Source organism: Pecten maximus, chromosome 2 (assembly GCF_902652985.1).
Source record: "Pecten maximus chromosome 2, xPecMax1.1, whole genome shotgun sequence".
Taxonomy (NCBI): domain Eukaryota; kingdom Metazoa; phylum Mollusca; class Bivalvia; order Pectinida; family Pectinidae; genus Pecten; species Pecten maximus.
This window is the reverse complement of record NC_047016.1, coordinates 3,774,204-3,791,845: the sequence shown is the minus strand read 5'-3', so window position 1 is coordinate 3,791,845 and position 17,642 is coordinate 3,774,204. Positions and strand designations below refer to the sequence as shown.

General features: G+C 33.5%; 1 protein-coding gene across 11 annotated transcripts in view; it reads right to left on the bottom strand.

Moving 5' to 3' along the window:
* Positions 1-960: 960 nt before the first annotated feature.
* Positions 961-17,642, bottom strand: part of LOC117345255 — a 109,216-nt gene continuing 92,534 nt past the window's right edge. For 6 of the 11 annotated variants that reach the window (XM_033908361.1, XM_033908293.1, XM_033908327.1 and 3 more), the window contains 4 exons: positions 13,621-13,838; positions 12,193-12,210; positions 10,856-11,027; positions 961-6,217 (listed from right to left, as the gene is read on the bottom strand). In XM_033908361.1, coding sequence (XP_033764252.1) covers positions 6,082-6,217; positions 10,856-11,027; positions 12,193-12,210; positions 13,621-13,838 — 544 coding nt within the window. In that variant the 3' untranslated portion in view covers positions 961-6,081. Of the gene's footprint in view, positions 6,218-8,456; positions 8,482-9,485; positions 9,518-10,855; positions 11,028-12,192; positions 12,211-13,620; positions 13,839-15,899; positions 15,978-17,642 lie in introns of all 11 variants that reach the window. The other 5 variants (XM_033908353.1, XM_033908332.1, XM_033908348.1 and 2 more) reach the window with 5 other exon arrangements.

Here is a 17,642-nt window from a genome sequence, read left to right as displayed (position 1 = left end):
TTTGTTTTTACAATTTTATCCTCGGTGTATTTCTGTGACCCACTAGATCGATGACAAAAAGTCAACATATGAACTTCATCGACATCTAAATGAATATCCTCGATCTTCTGACACAAAACGCGTTATTTTTGTAAAGGTATTATTGATAGAAAGTTAACTGTTTCGTCTATATATGCGGATAAAATGTGCATTCATCATGAATTGTCACTCTTGATAATTGGCACATCACTGTATCATTAATGTTTTATGGTGTACACATTGTTAATGTATCATAAATGTATTTCGATGATGTACCTTTTGTCACTGTACCATGAATGTATTTTGATGGTGTACATACTGTCACTGTATCATAAATGTGTTTAATTGGGTGTAAATATTGCCACTGTATCATGAATGTATTTTGATGTACATATTATCATTGTATCATGAATGTATTTTGATGTTGTACACATTGTTACTGTATCATCATTGTATTTCGATGGTGTACACACTGTAACTGTATCATAAATGTATTTTGATGGTGTAGATATTGTTACTGTATCATAAATGTATTTTGATAGTGTACACATTGTTACTGTATCATAAATGTATTTTGATGGTGTACTCATTGTCACTTTATCGTGAATATATTTTGATGGTGTACATATTGTCAATGTATCATTAATGTATTTCGATGGTGTAGATATTGTCATTGTATCATGAATGTGTTTTGGTGGTGTACATATTGTCACTGCATCATAAATGTATTTTGGTGGTGTACATATTGTCATTGTATCATGAATGTGTTTTGGTGGTGTACATATTGTCACCGCATCATAAATGTATTTTGGTGGTGTACATATTGTCATTGTATCATGAATGTGTTTTGGTGGTGTACATATTGCCACTGCATCATAAATGTATTTTGGTGGTTCATATATTGCCACTGTGTCTTACAAGCTAAAACAAGTGAGGCATTTAATCTGTATACATAGTTTTATTTATCACGTTTTCAAGTACAAGCATATAACAGTTCATATTGCATTTGAGTCACTTAACATATTGGATAAATAGATAACGAATTCAACGAAATTCATGCTTCTTAATACAGTTCATTTCGGGATATGGTTTTGGTTTCGGGATATGATTTTGGATACTAAGAAGTAAAGACAACTTTTTTTATAATACAGTTTTACGATAGACAATTCCAGCAACTCAAAAAGATTCTGAGAATAGTTGTCATTTCTAACAGTAGAATTGATTACGATGCAAATAATGATCAAAGTGAATACATTTGTTCGTATGAAGGTTAATATGTCGCAGTCAATTAAATACTTAAAGTTGGTTATATATTATCAGATACGTCATCAGTCGCTAGATGTCACAAAGTGTACAAAGGGAGATTACGAAACCGTCTATTAACAAAATATTACAACGACATGACCGTTCTAAAATATCAGCAGTTCTTATGGTGTATTTTTTTAATTCAAATGTGAAAACTAAGCCAATTAAAATTAATGGTCATCGGAAGCGCTCATAAACGTCCATTTGACATAAACAGTATCACTCTACGATGCTATGTTATATACTAAATATATGTACAACCCAATTCTATATCCTTCACATGTAATAGGTATAAAAGCAGTGGTCAATTTCCCAGATTGTAAATAAGTTTGGACAATTGTGCAGGATTACGTAGGCTTAGCAAACTTGATACCATTTGAGTTCAATACGATAGTACGAAAGGAAAAATCAACAAATGTGTATCGACAACAAAATGTGTACAAATGTGTGACGGGGAAGGTCCCGACAATAAAATGTGTACTAATATGTGAGTGACAGGGAATATCTCGACAAGAAAATGTGTACTAATATGCGAGTGACAGGGAAAATCTCGACATTAAAATGTGTACTAATATGTAACGGGGAAGGTCTCGACAATAAAATGTGTACTAATATGTAACGAGGAAGGTCTCGACAATACAATGTGTACTAATATATAACGAGGAAGGTCTCGACAATACAATGTGTACTAATATGTAACGGGGAAGGTCTCGACAATACAATGTGTACTAATATGTAACGGGGAAGGTCTCGACAATAAAATGTGTACTAATATATAACGAGGAAGGTCTCGACAATAAAATGTGTACTAATATGTAACGAGGAAGGTCTCGACAATAAAATGTGTACTAATATGTAACGGGGAAGGTCTCGACAATACAATGTGTACTAATATGTAACGGGGAAGGTCTCGACAATACAATGTGTACTAATATGTAACGGGGAAGGTCTCGACAATACAATGTGTACTAATATGTAACGGGGAAGGTCTCGACAATAAAATGTGTACTAATATATAACGAGGAAGGTCTCGACAATAAAATGTGTACTAATATGTAACGAGGAAGGTCTCGACAATAAAATGTGTACTAATATGTAACGGGGAAGGTCTCGACAATAAAATGTGTACTAATATGTAACGAGGATGGTCTCGACAATACAATGTGTACTAATATGTAACGAGGAAGGTCTCGACAATAAAATGTGTACTAATATATAACGAGGAAGGTCTCGACAATAAAATGTGTACTAATATATAACGAGGAAGGTCTCGACAATACAATGTGTACTAATATGTAACGGGGAAGGTCTCGACAATACAATGTGTACTAATATGTAACGAGGAAGGTCTCGACAATACAATGTGTACTAATATATAACGAGGAAGGTCTCGACAATACAATGTGTACTAATATATAACGAGGAAGGTCTCGATTATAAAATGCAGCTGATAAAAGGAAAAATAACCACATCTAGCGTACATGCAATGTAAGATGTACGAAAGGGATATTGATGAAGATATGTAATGTAAGGTAATGGATGCGTTGAATATACTCTAAAACAAGTTTAATATATGAATTGAAGTCCTCTTTATAGGATGACATTAGTGGACGGATTATCATTTGTATAATCAGATGGTGAGGCGAATCATTATAATAGTATATATACATAGTGTTAACCATCGGTTTATATAAAGTGATTAATGCACTTTTATATATAATTGGATACTGTTTAAAACAAACACCCGTCAGATCAAGCCTTTATCACAGTCCAGATGTACAAATAATCTTAATCATCATGTAACTAAAAGAAGGCAATGCAATTACCGCTTATCACAGTGATTGATATTAATAGAGATCTGGATTATAGCTTAATGTTTGAAATGTTGTAAACAGCGGAACGCCCTTTTAACTTTCGTCATTTTTGCCCAGTAAAAAGAAAGCAAAATTAACAATATGTTGAAAAGTGTCAAAACTCCATATTGTCAACATTCCACATAATGTCATGGCGAAAGGTTCATTTTTTAAGAAGGCAAAAGATTCCCTCAATACAATCTCAGAATAGATTTTAGTTTCATTGAGCATAAAACACAATAATAGTCCAATGTATCGATAACCATGTAATCAGTAATATCTACAGTAAAAGACTACATAGGCAAAGACGTTAACAAGTCCACATGGTACACCACTCTGAACTTTATCAGCCGACCACGTGGTACACCATTTTAAACTTTATCAGCCGACCACGTGGTACACAATTCTAAACTTTATCAGCCGACCACGTGTTACACCATTCTAAACTTTATCAGCCGACCACGTGGTACACCATTCTAAAACTATATATTCTAAAACTATATCGGCCGACCACGTGGTACACCATTCTAAAACTATATCGGACAACCACGTGGTACACCATTCTAAAACTATATCGGACAACCACGTGGTACACCATTCTAAACTTTATCAGCCGACCACGTGGTACAACATTTTAAAACTAAACTCAGGCAATCATGTGGTACACCATTTTAAAGTGTATCATTATCAAAAGTCCAAGACATAAACATATATATGACCCCAAGGTGCACAATTCTAAAACTATTAATTATTGAGATCATAAGACTAGCTACACGGAACACCAATACTATAGGAAACGTAATAATTAACCTACATGATAACATATCAATCATCTACACGATTATAAATGCATATATTTCATTTCAGAATGTTATATAATAAAAACATTTTTCACCAAGAGTTCTATATCCGCAATTCATAATGATCGCATTTATATGTTACAATACAGCCACAAAACAACACCAATAACTTTTATAAGCTCATCACCAATGCGTAAGGCATTATAGGCAGCAATGCAAAGTTCTATAGATTTAAGATTTGGCTTTAAAAGTAAAAAAACAAATTGTATGGTAAACATTGAATGAGCTAGTTTGATGTTTAATGCTGATATTATTATTATTAAAGATATATAACGTTTTACAAAGAATTACATACCTTCGCTATAAAGTGAATGTAATCCATGTTACTAAAATGTTCGGGTTTCACAGAAGATGGGAAATGTTCATATCCAATTATAATACAAGCACTAGCGAGTGTTAAAACACTTCCCCCAAGAATTTATATGAATTACAGTGTACGTGTCTACGTGTCGAAATCATGTCCATATGTAGTAAATCATGTTAAAGGGTGGGAAATGGCTGACAGAGCAGGCGTACGTATTGTGTGTAGGCGCATGTTCAAAAACAAACGATTTTACATCTGTCCCAAGCAGCAAATAATGACCTTCCAAACTGGACAATAGGACATGGTACAATAAACTTCTACACTTTATACAATTGCTGTGTTTATCTGGCTAAATGAATAAGTTAGCAAAACCTGCTTTTAACGATAGAAACATTTTCCGGATCACTTAGTCGGATGTGACAATCAATAAAGGCAATGCTATGGCAAAGAGATATAAGTCTTTTGTGGCCACGATAGTTCCACAGTCAAGTCAGGTTTCACGGTAATATTTCTAATTAAATTCAGAACATACCATGTTTGCTTACAAGGCAATGACATATCGATACCGTCGGTGAGATATGTTGATTTGTCTGATTATGACAATCATTTCAATTCCATTAGAAGTATTCCACTCTTTCGTTCCGTCTATTATTCTGCCCATCATTAAACTAAATTGCAACATTCGCATGAAACAAAACAAGTGTACAATATAATAAACATCAAGATAATATAAAACAATAAATCATAAAAGTTGTTCTTAATTTACAAATTCATAAATCTTTTAACAACGTTTATCCGAGCACTTAAGTTCTTCTTGCAGTTTTTACATCTTTTGTTATCTCAAAATCACTAGATGCATAGGAAATAAAATAAAAGTAATAGGAATCGACGTTACGTGGAATTCAGTAAAGCTAACATTGTAAGGTAAATAGTTTTTACTTTGAGAATAAAATCAATATTTGCAACTATCTCAATGTTTTGAGGATGCCTTATATTATTAAAATCTTCCGGTCGTGGTATCTCAGAGAGTGGTTGTAGAGGGACATCTCATTTGAAAACTCTAATTCGGTTTTTTTATCAATTATAACAGTTTTCCAACTTGCATTGTCAGCTTTGAGGTAATAATACCATAATAAATTTCTTTTCTGCTTGGTGGTTTTATTTTCTATTTCAAATTCCTCAAACCAAGAGCAGTCGTTTCTTTAGTTATTTGGAAGCTGATGTTAAAGGATAATTGAACCAAACGCCATCTTTATTGTCACGTTCTTATATATATACTGATACGATTTTCTATTGACAAAATGAGATATCCAATCAACTGTTTACAAAATAGTTAACTTCAATATAGACTGAGGAACACTTTGTCACCTGACTATTTCGGTGACGCTCTAATTACGTCACTGTAAGATGTGTTGTCTATCTGGTGACGTTCTAATTACGTCACTGTAAGATGTGTTGCCTCCGTCTGTTATTCTCCTTAGAATCATTGCTGCAACTATAACGATGGCAGCAATGCAATGGAGAACAGTCAAGGCAGTGCTTACTAGATAAACCTAGTTATATGCCTGTTCCTTTTGTCTTGTTGGGAACGTGGTATTAAAAGTACGTCATCTGGTGAATAGCTTGGAGAGTATTGGTTCAATTACGTCAATGATGGTCTTCATCGGCGGACATCTAGGACAATAATGCTGGACTTGTCATTTTAATATTTTTATTGCTGAATTCCAACGGTGAAAATACGTCATCTGGCGCTCTCCATTGCAGCACTGCTTGACCAAGACTGCTGAAGGAGAAGCGAGTCCGGCTCCTTGTGGCGAGCTGACGGTGATCTAGCTAGCCTCTGTTGGCTTCGAGGATTTTTTCTAAACGTGGAAGCCCTGATAAAGTAAACAAAGGCGATGATATATTTAAAGATAACTACCGTTTTCCAATGAGCGTTACAATTCCAAACCTTAAATAATAAGTTCACTTTATAATACATTAAATAGTAGTGATGTATGTATGAAGATAATGTCAATTTTCACTGTTTATTTAGAGTTGCGATTTGTAATACAAATTCTTCAACCGAATTAACTTGAGGACAACAAATGATATTGAGTATTGTATGGTTACGCAAATTATACTCGAGTATAAAAACTTTTCAGATAAATAGCCTGTTAACATACTACATATTTATACATATATGAATGTGGACATAATTTACCACCGTTAATATGTACATATTGAATACGTTCATTGCAATATTGAACAGCCTGGAAAAATAATCCAAATTAGATACGAAGAAAGAACAATGTTAGTATCAAAGAATAATATTGTCACAAAAAGTGCAAATAAGTCAAGTCAGTGATGTATAACAGACAGAGTAACAACACGAATTCCAATCAAAAACAATCAAATCAACTTTACACGTCCAATGGGTGACTATACATAACCATGATAAGCTTGACAAAACGAACCGCTTATATAGCTATATATGTCCATGGTTAGCATTTGCAAATATAACTGCTTATATAGCTATAAATGTCCATGGTGAGCTAGGCAAATCCAACTATTTTTATAGTTATATTTGTCCACGGTGCGCTAGGCAAATCTAACTATTTTATAGCTATATATGTCCATGGTGAGCTAGGCAAATACAACTGTTTATATGGCTATATATTTCCATGGTTAGCTAGACAAATACAACTATTTTTATAGCAATATATGTCCATGGTGAGCTAGGCAAATCTAACTGTTTGTATAGCTATATATGTCCATGGTGAGCTAGGCAAATCCAACTATTTTATAGCTATAAATGTCCATGGTGAGCTAGGCAAATCTAACTGTTTGTATAGCTATATATGTACATGGTGAGCTAGGCAAATCTAACTGTTTATATATGTCCATGTTGAGCTTGGCAAATCTAACTGTTTGTATAGCTATACATGTACATGGTGAGCTTGGCAAATATAAGTGTTATATTATAGCTATACATGTTTACGGTGAGCTAGGTAAATTGAACTGTTTCTTTAGATAACATGTCCATGGTGAACTTGATAAAACGAACTGTTCCTTTAACTAAACATGTCTATGATGAGCTAGGCAAATCGAACTGTTTAGCTAACATGTTGATGGCGAGCTAGATTAATCGAACTGTTTCTTTAGCATTCATGGCTATGATGAGCTAAGCAAAACGAACTGTTAAGCTAACATCTCTATAGTGCCCTAGAATAATCGAACTATTTCTTTAGCTTACATGTCCTTGGTGAGGTAGATTAGTCGAATTGTTTAGCTAACATATCCATGATGAGCTAGGCAAATCGCACTGTTTATTAGCTGTATGTGTCCGTGGTGAGCTAGGCAAATTGAAATGTTTCTTTAGCTATATACGTCCATAGTGAGGCAGGCAAAGCGTACTGTTTCTTTAGCTAACATGTCCATGGTGAGCTAGGCAAATTGAACCGTTTCTTAAGCTTTACATGTCCATGGTGAGGTAGGCAACTTGAACTGTTTCTTAAGCTATACATATTCATAGTGAGGTAGGCAAATTTAACTGTTTCTTAAGCTATACATGTCCATGGTGAGCTAGGCAAATTGAACTGTTTCTTAAGCTATACAAGTCCATGGTGAGCTAGGCAAATTGAACTGTTTCTTAAGCTATATATGTCCATGGTGAGCTAGGCAAATTGAACTGTTTCTTAAGCTATACATGTCCATGGTGAGCTAGGCAAATTGAACCGTTTCTTAAGCTTTACATGTCCATGGTGAGCTAGGCAAATTGAACTGTTTCTTAAGCTATACATGCCCATGGTGAGCTAGGCAAATCTAACTGTTTCTTAAGCTATACATGCCCATGGTGAGCTAGGCAAATCGAACTGTTTCTTTAGATAAGGTGAGGTAGACTAATAGAAATGCTCTCTTATAATACTATGAACTGATTTAATTATCTTTTTTGTAAATCCCGCTTAATAAAATGTTATCTTTTCGACATATAATTGTCAGGTTATTTAAAATCATTTAGACGGTTTCGTCAGGAAGATTGCTTATAACAAAATCCAATACACGATATCAACAGTAGATTAAGGAAGGAAAGAAACACACACAAATACAATATAAAACCATTTTAAACTGTTTTACCGTGGCTCTTTTCATATCCTATATGCTAAAGTAATAGATACAACACTAAATAATAAGGATACAATTTCAGAACACATTATTTTACCAAAACATCTATGAAACTGTAACATGTAATTGTTTTCATGAAAACATGAGGAAATATATCGATGTTTGAATAGTCCATGAAATCTCAATGAAATATATAGATAAATTCAAGCCCCTCTACTGCTACCGGTATATACATACAAATTTTACTTTGCATGAGGAATATCAAAGTAATATTTTCACGTGTTATAAAGTGTTTTAGCAGTTGAAAATTATCAATAACAATCACAAAAAATCAGGAAATATAACCCATTACTTTTTTCCATTTTATTTTGATTGTATATATTTATTTGTTGCAGTACTTAAATCTGACATGCCTTTATCTTGATAACTCACAGTTATCAAACAATGAATATATATATAATTTATATCAATACCATTCTTGGTATATGTCCTGATCCGTAGATAAGCTATTCCCACCACCAATGCGCCAATGTATAAAGCATTGCAGTTAAAGAATTCCAACAACATTTATAAAGATTATAAGCATCAAGATATAAAAAACATAATCTAGCAACATTTATAAAAAGCATTATAATTAGATCACGAAAATATATTGCATTATATTGAATGTTACCGGGTCAAGATTATGCATTACATCAGTTACACTAGTTTATTTGTATATCAAAACACATCCCCATTTTACTTATCCGCCAGAAATACACTGGCCTTCCCTTTTCACTTCCAATAACATATGATTATATTTACGGTTAATAATGTATTAATGTGGAAATAAAAATAGTAACCACATATATGATTAAAACCAGTTTTAAATTTAAAAAGGAAATAATAATATGATTTAAAAACGCCTTAACACTTCTCTCAAGTTTTTTGTGCATGTGAGTTAATGTATTAACACTGAAAAAGTACAATACAATATCAGACGAAGGACATTTTCAGAAAAGGAAGCTAGAATATACAAATATTACATATCTCAAATCTTACCATCTATGACTTGTTAGCTATAAATGTAATCTCTGAAATGAAATTATTTCCGTATCATTGATCCCGTGACGAAATCAAATTTTACAAACATTTGATGTCACCATAATCTGTCATTTTATGTCATCATAATCTGTCATTTGACGTCATTATGATCTCCTCTTACGTCTTAAGAATCTGTCACTTGACGTCATCATAATATCATTTGGCGTCAAGGTAATCAGACGTCATCATAACATATTGGTGCAGCTAATCAGAGTTTACATGAGTGTAAAACGTCACGGGAACCTTGGCATTAAATTCGTGCCTGAAGGTTACTACATAATTTCCTCACAAACAACAACATATTCATTTAACTTAATTTCTCCCCATAAATAGCAAAGTGTGATGATCATTTGAACAATTATGTTTTTGTAAAGAAAGTCTGTGTGCGGCGATTTATCATTCTGATTTATCAAGTATTTACAAGAATGGCCACTGTTTTGTGAGAATCATTTATTGTCGTTTTCATCTAGTCCATACGTATACCATACGGATTATTTCGAGATGAGTTTAGTGTGGTAAATAATAATGAGTCATCCTTAATATTTTCACTGTATGTATGTTATATGTTTTGTACTGTATTATCACGGAATCATGTATGACGGTAATACGGTATTATCACTGAATAATGTTTTACGTTCATACTGTATTATCACAGAATAATGTTTCACGTTAATACTATATTACAACGTAATAACGTTTTACGTGAATAATGTATCATCACGGAATAATGTTTTACGTGAATATTGTATTATCGCAGAATAATGTTTAAGGTTAAAACTGTATTATCACGAAATAACGTTTTACGTTTATACTGTATTATCACAGAAAAATGTTAACGTTAAAAATGTATTATCAAGAAATACTGTTTTACGTTAATACTGTATTATCACAGAATAATATTTTACGTTAATACTGTATTATCACAGAATAATGTTTTACATAAATCGTTTATCATCACGGAGTAATATTTAATTTTAAAACTGTATTATCACAGAATAATACTTTACGTTAATACTGTATTTTCACAGAATGTTTTACGTTTATATTGTATCATCACGGAATAATGTTTTTCGTTAATACTACATTGTCAATGTTTCTCATTTTCGTGCTGTTGTATACAAACATACAGTGATGAACTACGTGAATGTCGTATTATCACGTATGTTTAACGTTTCTGTGCTGTTTGCATACCAAACACTAAAACTTGTCCATGCGAGGTAACTATGAATTGTGTTACTACATAGTATGCAAACAAAGCAACCCTCAAAATATATGTACAAACGACACACGCCCTTCTACCTATAACAATTTCTCGTACAAATACAAACCTGTCTCGTGCCGAACTTCTGTGGGTGGGTAGAGCGGAGATGGGGTACATCTCCGCCTGCTCACCGAGAGTCAGAGAGTGAGCATTATTCCCAGGGGACACGCCCATTTGTTGACGCATGTCCACCAGTGTCTGACTTCTCGTCAGCGCCTCAATACGCTTAAATTGTATACCTGTAGCCAAGGCACGAAAATAGCCAGTTTAGTTCACACACAAAGTTTTATTAATAATCTGAACAGCAGGAAGACATTAACATTCTGCTTTTGAATGAGTTTTGTTTTCATTACGACTTGGCAAAAGAGCTCCATACGGATTGCTTGTTTCGTAGATAGATATTCAACATTTTGCTGGTATCATTATCATTTTTTTTTCATTTTTTTTTCAAACACTTCCAAATCAAGAATCAAATCGAAACAAAGACTCATAAAAAATTAATGTCTTCATGTGTGTTGATTCCCCTGAACTCACTGAGACTGAGATTAGAGGTTATGTTAAGTCATGAAAGAAAGAACATGCAGATGTGAAGGCTTAAAAGGCCAGTATCATGTCTGAATATATCCAAATGTATACCAGCATCCCATGGTTATCTGATACATCTGGTGAATCCAATTTGTTTCGTTTAGCTTACTTCCAAAATATACAGTATATGGCGTAGGAAACAAATTGGATTTTTAAATGTTGAACTGGCCTTCAAAAAACGAATTTGTGTTAGACTAGAAAATCCGTCAGTATCAGTTCAGTGTCTACAATAATCTATAACACAAGCAGACATAACGTAATTATATAGAAATCCTCGCAATACCAACAATTCGAGGCGGGTATTCAGGCAGAGTGTAACGCGAATTTGATCAACATCTAACAATACATATATGCAAGCAATGGAATTTTCCTTGAATAAACCTTTTCTCATTAAAAAAAACCTGTGGCTTCCAGCTATTCAGTATTCAGGCGAAGTATATGATTCACAGTGTATCTAAGAGAATATTTTAAAAAACAAAGAATAAAAGATCTACAATAATGAAGAAATAAACAAACGAAACTTAATAGCTCATAAATCACCCCATCGGAAGCAGACACTGAAACTGTTAATACGCTATATGAGAGTTGAAAACCAGAAAACGAAGCTACATAACACAAACCAAACACTAACAAAACAGCAACACAAACGGAATCAAAACAAAAAAGAAACTATATAATAAAAAATGTATTGAAAGAAAACTTCACACCCCAGAATGGACAAAACAAAACTCAGTCAAGTTTAGAGAAATCGTTATTCTAATTTTAATGCCAGCATGCAAATTGCTCTAATAAAAACCCAAATGTGCTTGTGAAACCAACCTTTTGACGCAATTCGGTCTGAATGTATTAAAATGGTATATTATTAATTATCAGAAACAATGTAGAAAGCCTATCAAAAATATAGGTGCTGTGCAATGTCGAACAGTGAATCTTTGTTATGTTGTTTACACGAATGTAGTCATTGTTAAGGTATTATAACATATTACCATTTACATATCAATAGCAGCTGCTTCTTATAATGTGTTACACCTAGAGGTTCTGTACTGTCATGTATAATGTGTTACACCTAGAGGTTCTGTACTGTCATGTACAGCGATGACCACATTTAAGAAATGTTTTACAATTAAAACGAAAAAGACCCAAAATACTAGCTATTAAAATAAAGGAATATTGAAAAAAGTACTGCAGTAGATATACATAAAAAATTGCAAAGGTATTCCAACATTTTTGATGTTCTCATTTTCGGTGCTTTTTGCAATGAGGCTAAGCGAGTCGGGACAGGATAGATTTTTTTCGAGACGTAATTCATTATTTTTCTATATTTTGAAAAAACAAAGAAGTCGATTTTTTTTTTCGAAGGCGGTATAAGCGTACTTTACCAGTGGTCAGTAAAAACATTAACTGTACTCGTATATATCTAAGTTTATAAACATGAAAAAATAAATGTGTACTGGGCACATTCTGATAACATATCAATTTGTTCACTCTACAAAATTACAGTTGTTTCCATGAATTTTCGTTCCTTTTTACACAATCAAGCTACTTGTGGAGAATGTATATGATACAAACCAGATATGGCATATAATATAGTGAACAGACATAATCAGGGTATTTATATCAGGCAGATTATACAGTGTAGATTAAAGCATACACATCATACGAGAAAAGCATTTATGTCTTACGGAACACGAAAGTGAAGAGTTTATATCATCAGGAGTAAATGATTAAAAGTTTGTATTGTCAGGGGTATATAATTATGAATAGGATAAATATATACGCAAATCATTTCAAAATAAATAATCGAAAAAAGGAGAAATCAGAGACAAAAAAAAGGATAAAATCCTAAATAAGCAGTATAAATCACGTATGTATGTAAAGGTGAATAAAATCCTGAATAGCAGTATAAATCACGGCTATGTATGTTACAGGTGAATAAAATCCTGAATAAGTAGTATAAATCACGTCTTCACATGGACATGTGAATAAAATCCTGAATAAGCATTATAAATCACGTCTACATATGGACAGGTGAATAAAAACCTAAACGATAGTACGACAATAAACTTTATACTACATTAGTGTATATGTGTACATTCCAAAAGTGTGATAAGGCAAGAGACATTGCAATAAGTCATTCAGATCACCAATTCTGATAATTTCTTACATATTGCAATGTATTTATATAAACCGGCAGACTCTCTTGAACTACTTTTGCTATAATTCCTTCAAAGTAATGAAAACTCTCACCTTTGGGATCGCCCAACAGTGTCGTGTTGACTCTCTGGAGCTGAGTTGGTGCTAAGTTAGAAGGTTGTGTCCGCAGCTGCATCGGGATAAATTTGGTATTCCATTGTACCATGGGCGATTTATTGTCTAGTAAGTCGGCACCTAGATTTATTGGGTTCCCCGACAAACCACCGTCACCTGCACGCCTGTCAGACATACGGTGTTTGCTTACATGTGGTCTGTAAATGTAAGTTGTATGCTATTACGACAGGCTGTGACAATGTATTAATGTAATTTATATAACTTTTTATGGCAATTAAATCGCATATCATACCAAAAATTAAAATAAAAACAAAAACGATTACAGGCACATAACATAGTTTGCGCAAACCTCGAAAGGAATAAGGAACATATCCAGATTCAATATATACTTGTTTTTAAATTAAAAATTTACGTTTAGTTTCAGAAAGCATTCACCTGCCATATATTAATATATAGGTATGTATTGATAATACAAGTAAGAGAATATATACTCGTTTCTATACTGGCAGGATATCATGAACTGAAGATTGGGACATAACTGAGTATAAAATAAGATAAAGTCATATGATACAAATAGACTCATAGCAGTATTAGGGAAGAGTGCAGCATTATGGAACGGGACGAGTATGCTTCCTGTCCAACACGGAATGGAACTATAATGGAAGCCATTCGAGATTACACACTGCATACGAGAATAATACTTCGCTTGCAAAGCTTTTCATAACTAAAGATGAAACTTTATTCTGTATTACATTTATTAGCGAATAGTACTTAAAAACTCTGAAACAAATAAGTCTTATACCCATACATTTATTCATCCACACAACCATAGACTTAAGAACAGGCTGAATAGTAATTTGAAGACGTTACAACTGGAAGGGCAAATGCCATTTATCGATTTAAACCCAAGATTACCTATTAGGTAATATAAACAGATATTAAACACTTTGAGGTAAAATGATATATATGTGTGTGACAACACCTTCCGCAATTGATTTTTGGAAGATGGCGAAAGAATAGATATATAATTCATCAAAAAAGCTGTGGACATTGCAAAACTGCTAAGAAAACATGCGCTTTAAAACATTACACACCATTGTGATATTGATAAAGTTGTCATAAAAGCACGTGTAAAACGTACAGGGAAGGATAAATTGCGAGGTTTTTCCAGTCAAAGCATCATCGGCTAAACAAAGCGTGAAATGTAGCACTGACAATAAGAAATAGTCCATTAATATCAAATCTCGTTACTGATAGCATTATCAATTATAACAGGCTGGTAACGATAATGCTTATTGGACAATGCTTTGAATGTATGGCAGAGTTCGTCTATTTCAGTGCGAAGGGTAAATACAACTTCAGTGCAAACGGGAAAATGAGATTTCATGCATTTTAGATAAACCTGTTGTAATACATTCCACACAGTCCCCTTTCCCAAGAATCTACTTGTTACTCTCAAAGTAAAATAGGTTAGCAGCTTAGTAACACCACTATTGGTATCATTTCTGAAAGTCAAAACTCGACATCATCCGAAATCAAACGAGTGAGACAAAACTGATGTTCTATATCTTAATCTACATGTCTTTTGACTACATACTGCAGTTTTCACGGGTATCATTCATTCTTAATGGCGAAATTGAATTAACACAAACTGAAATTTGCATTTGGAGATAATAAAGCATCTGATTATATCGCAGTGACCAGCCGTTCAGCAAACGACACACGGTACAAACTAGTGAAACTAGTCACCTAACTGTTCTCAGAGCTTTAGCTGTTATAAAACAATTATATTTTGTTTATACAAATAGGTAAAGTGGTAATAAACTGCCGCGTTCAGCTCTGTAGAACGACCATTTACGTATAACTGGCAAAACATTCAGAGTCTGACAGAGAACATACTACCCCCTCGAAAATAACCAGCTAACAGATATTTGTACATACGAAACGTTTTGAGACAATTCATGAAATCAATTCTCAAACCTGTTATCTTAGAATATCTTTCTAAAGTCAGGATGGGTTTATCATTAAGCTTTGAGTGACGCCCATGTTTGCAGAATTCTAGATATAAAATGTTGAGTTTGTAAAAAAGCTGTCTGACGTGCATGCTGTTTGAGCCAGTAACAAAGGCATAGAGACACCCATTAAGAAAACTTTGATAGTCTGCAGGCTGAACAAAGTATTTATGAATTAATATTCTGGCAAACTCTGGTTATTGTTAATATGTTCACACTGTGAATGTTATGACACAACTGTTTAACCTGTTGTTTCTAGGCTTTGGTAAGCTAGGCAGTGTGACTCCACCTTTCCGATCACCACCCGACTCCTCATAGTTTTGGCTGCAGAAATGAGGGCATTACATAAAGCATATGGGAGTAATATCCAACTTAATGGGACGTAAAAACTGTTACGTATGAGAGTATTACATTTACTAGACACAGAAAACATACAGTTCACGTGATACGTTTTGTGGTTATGTTACATACAGTTTTAAACATAAAAACACAATACATTCATTTTATATTGATCCTCAGGTGTATTTTATTAAGTACTGCGAAATTAAAAACTTAATAAATCGGTAAATATTCGTGTCTTTTTAGATAGATAAGAAAATATACATTCATGCCATATAAACAGGAAAACTTATACACGAAACCTGTAATACAACCACGGTGCCCGGTGATGATACTTGTAGCACAACACCTTGTATACACACAGTGATTCGTTCTTACCAATTACGGTTGTCTAAAATGGTAATTAATCTACATTGTTACTGGTACACATTATTTTTTTAATCTAGCAATCCATCATCAGCACATTACATTTGGATTAAAGAATAAAATGCAAAAAGCATTATGCATACCCGGTATACCAATAAAAGAATTCAACTGAGACATTTTTCTGAAGCAATCTGACCGAATCGGTGAAATGTCTGGGTATTTTTCTGTTTATTAATCTTTATAGAAGGTGTGTACAACATTAAATTAATCCGATTATTGATGGAGGTATCGCAAACTTTCAAAACACATAATCCCTGTTTTCAAATTTTGGTTCTGATTTCACACACAATGATCAAACCAGAAACTAATATGGTTGATATAGACGCTGCTTTAGATGGAATCACACCGTCAATCGTCACTGCAAAGCAAAAGGACGTGACAACGTGACGAAGAAAAAACTATTAATGTTGTCCAATCCTGTCTACTGACTTGAGAAACAGACCAGCTTCAAAACATTTTAAATCTGTGTATCTACAACTCTTGAGATTACATGCTCATATAAATCTGAAATCATAAGGACATGATGAGAAGCCCTAGCAGTAAATGATACGGCTACCTGAAACAATCAACCTTATTACAGGTAAGTTATATACATATTGCATTCAAAGGACAAATTAAAAGTAAAATGTTCATCGAATTAATCGTTAATATGAAAATCAACATGTATTTATGCGCAACAGTTAATCCCAGTTAGGTTTTGTCGGCAGTGATGCAATGGCATACTTACAACACAAAAAGCAAGGGGACAATATTTACTATAAACAAGAATTACCCGTAATTATATGTGTCGCCTGTCCCGCTTTGTCAATATCATAAGCATTTTACATGCGCACGCAAGGATATTTGAAGCAAATGAAGTTCATTAATTTTATCCAGAAAGTTAAAATAACAAAACAATATTGTAGCAATGGTAGTAAAGTATGTAATGCAATCAGCTATACATCCTACGATATACCTGTAACTCAGGTGTAGTTGCTCTAGCTTTTATAGTCAGAAACAGTATAATTTGCAAGAGCTAAACGAAAAACCTTAACTTTTTTTTTCTTTTTGCCAAAGTCCAGAAATTGGTGATTTTCACCAAAAAATGCATAAATCCAAGAAATATTTTTAGTGTAGTAGACTTTACTACCCATGCTTCATTTACGGTTAAGGTATTGCTGGCCTAGCTTTGTCAGAAACAGAGCTAAACGCAAAACCTTAACATTGTTGACGCCGCTGTCGGCA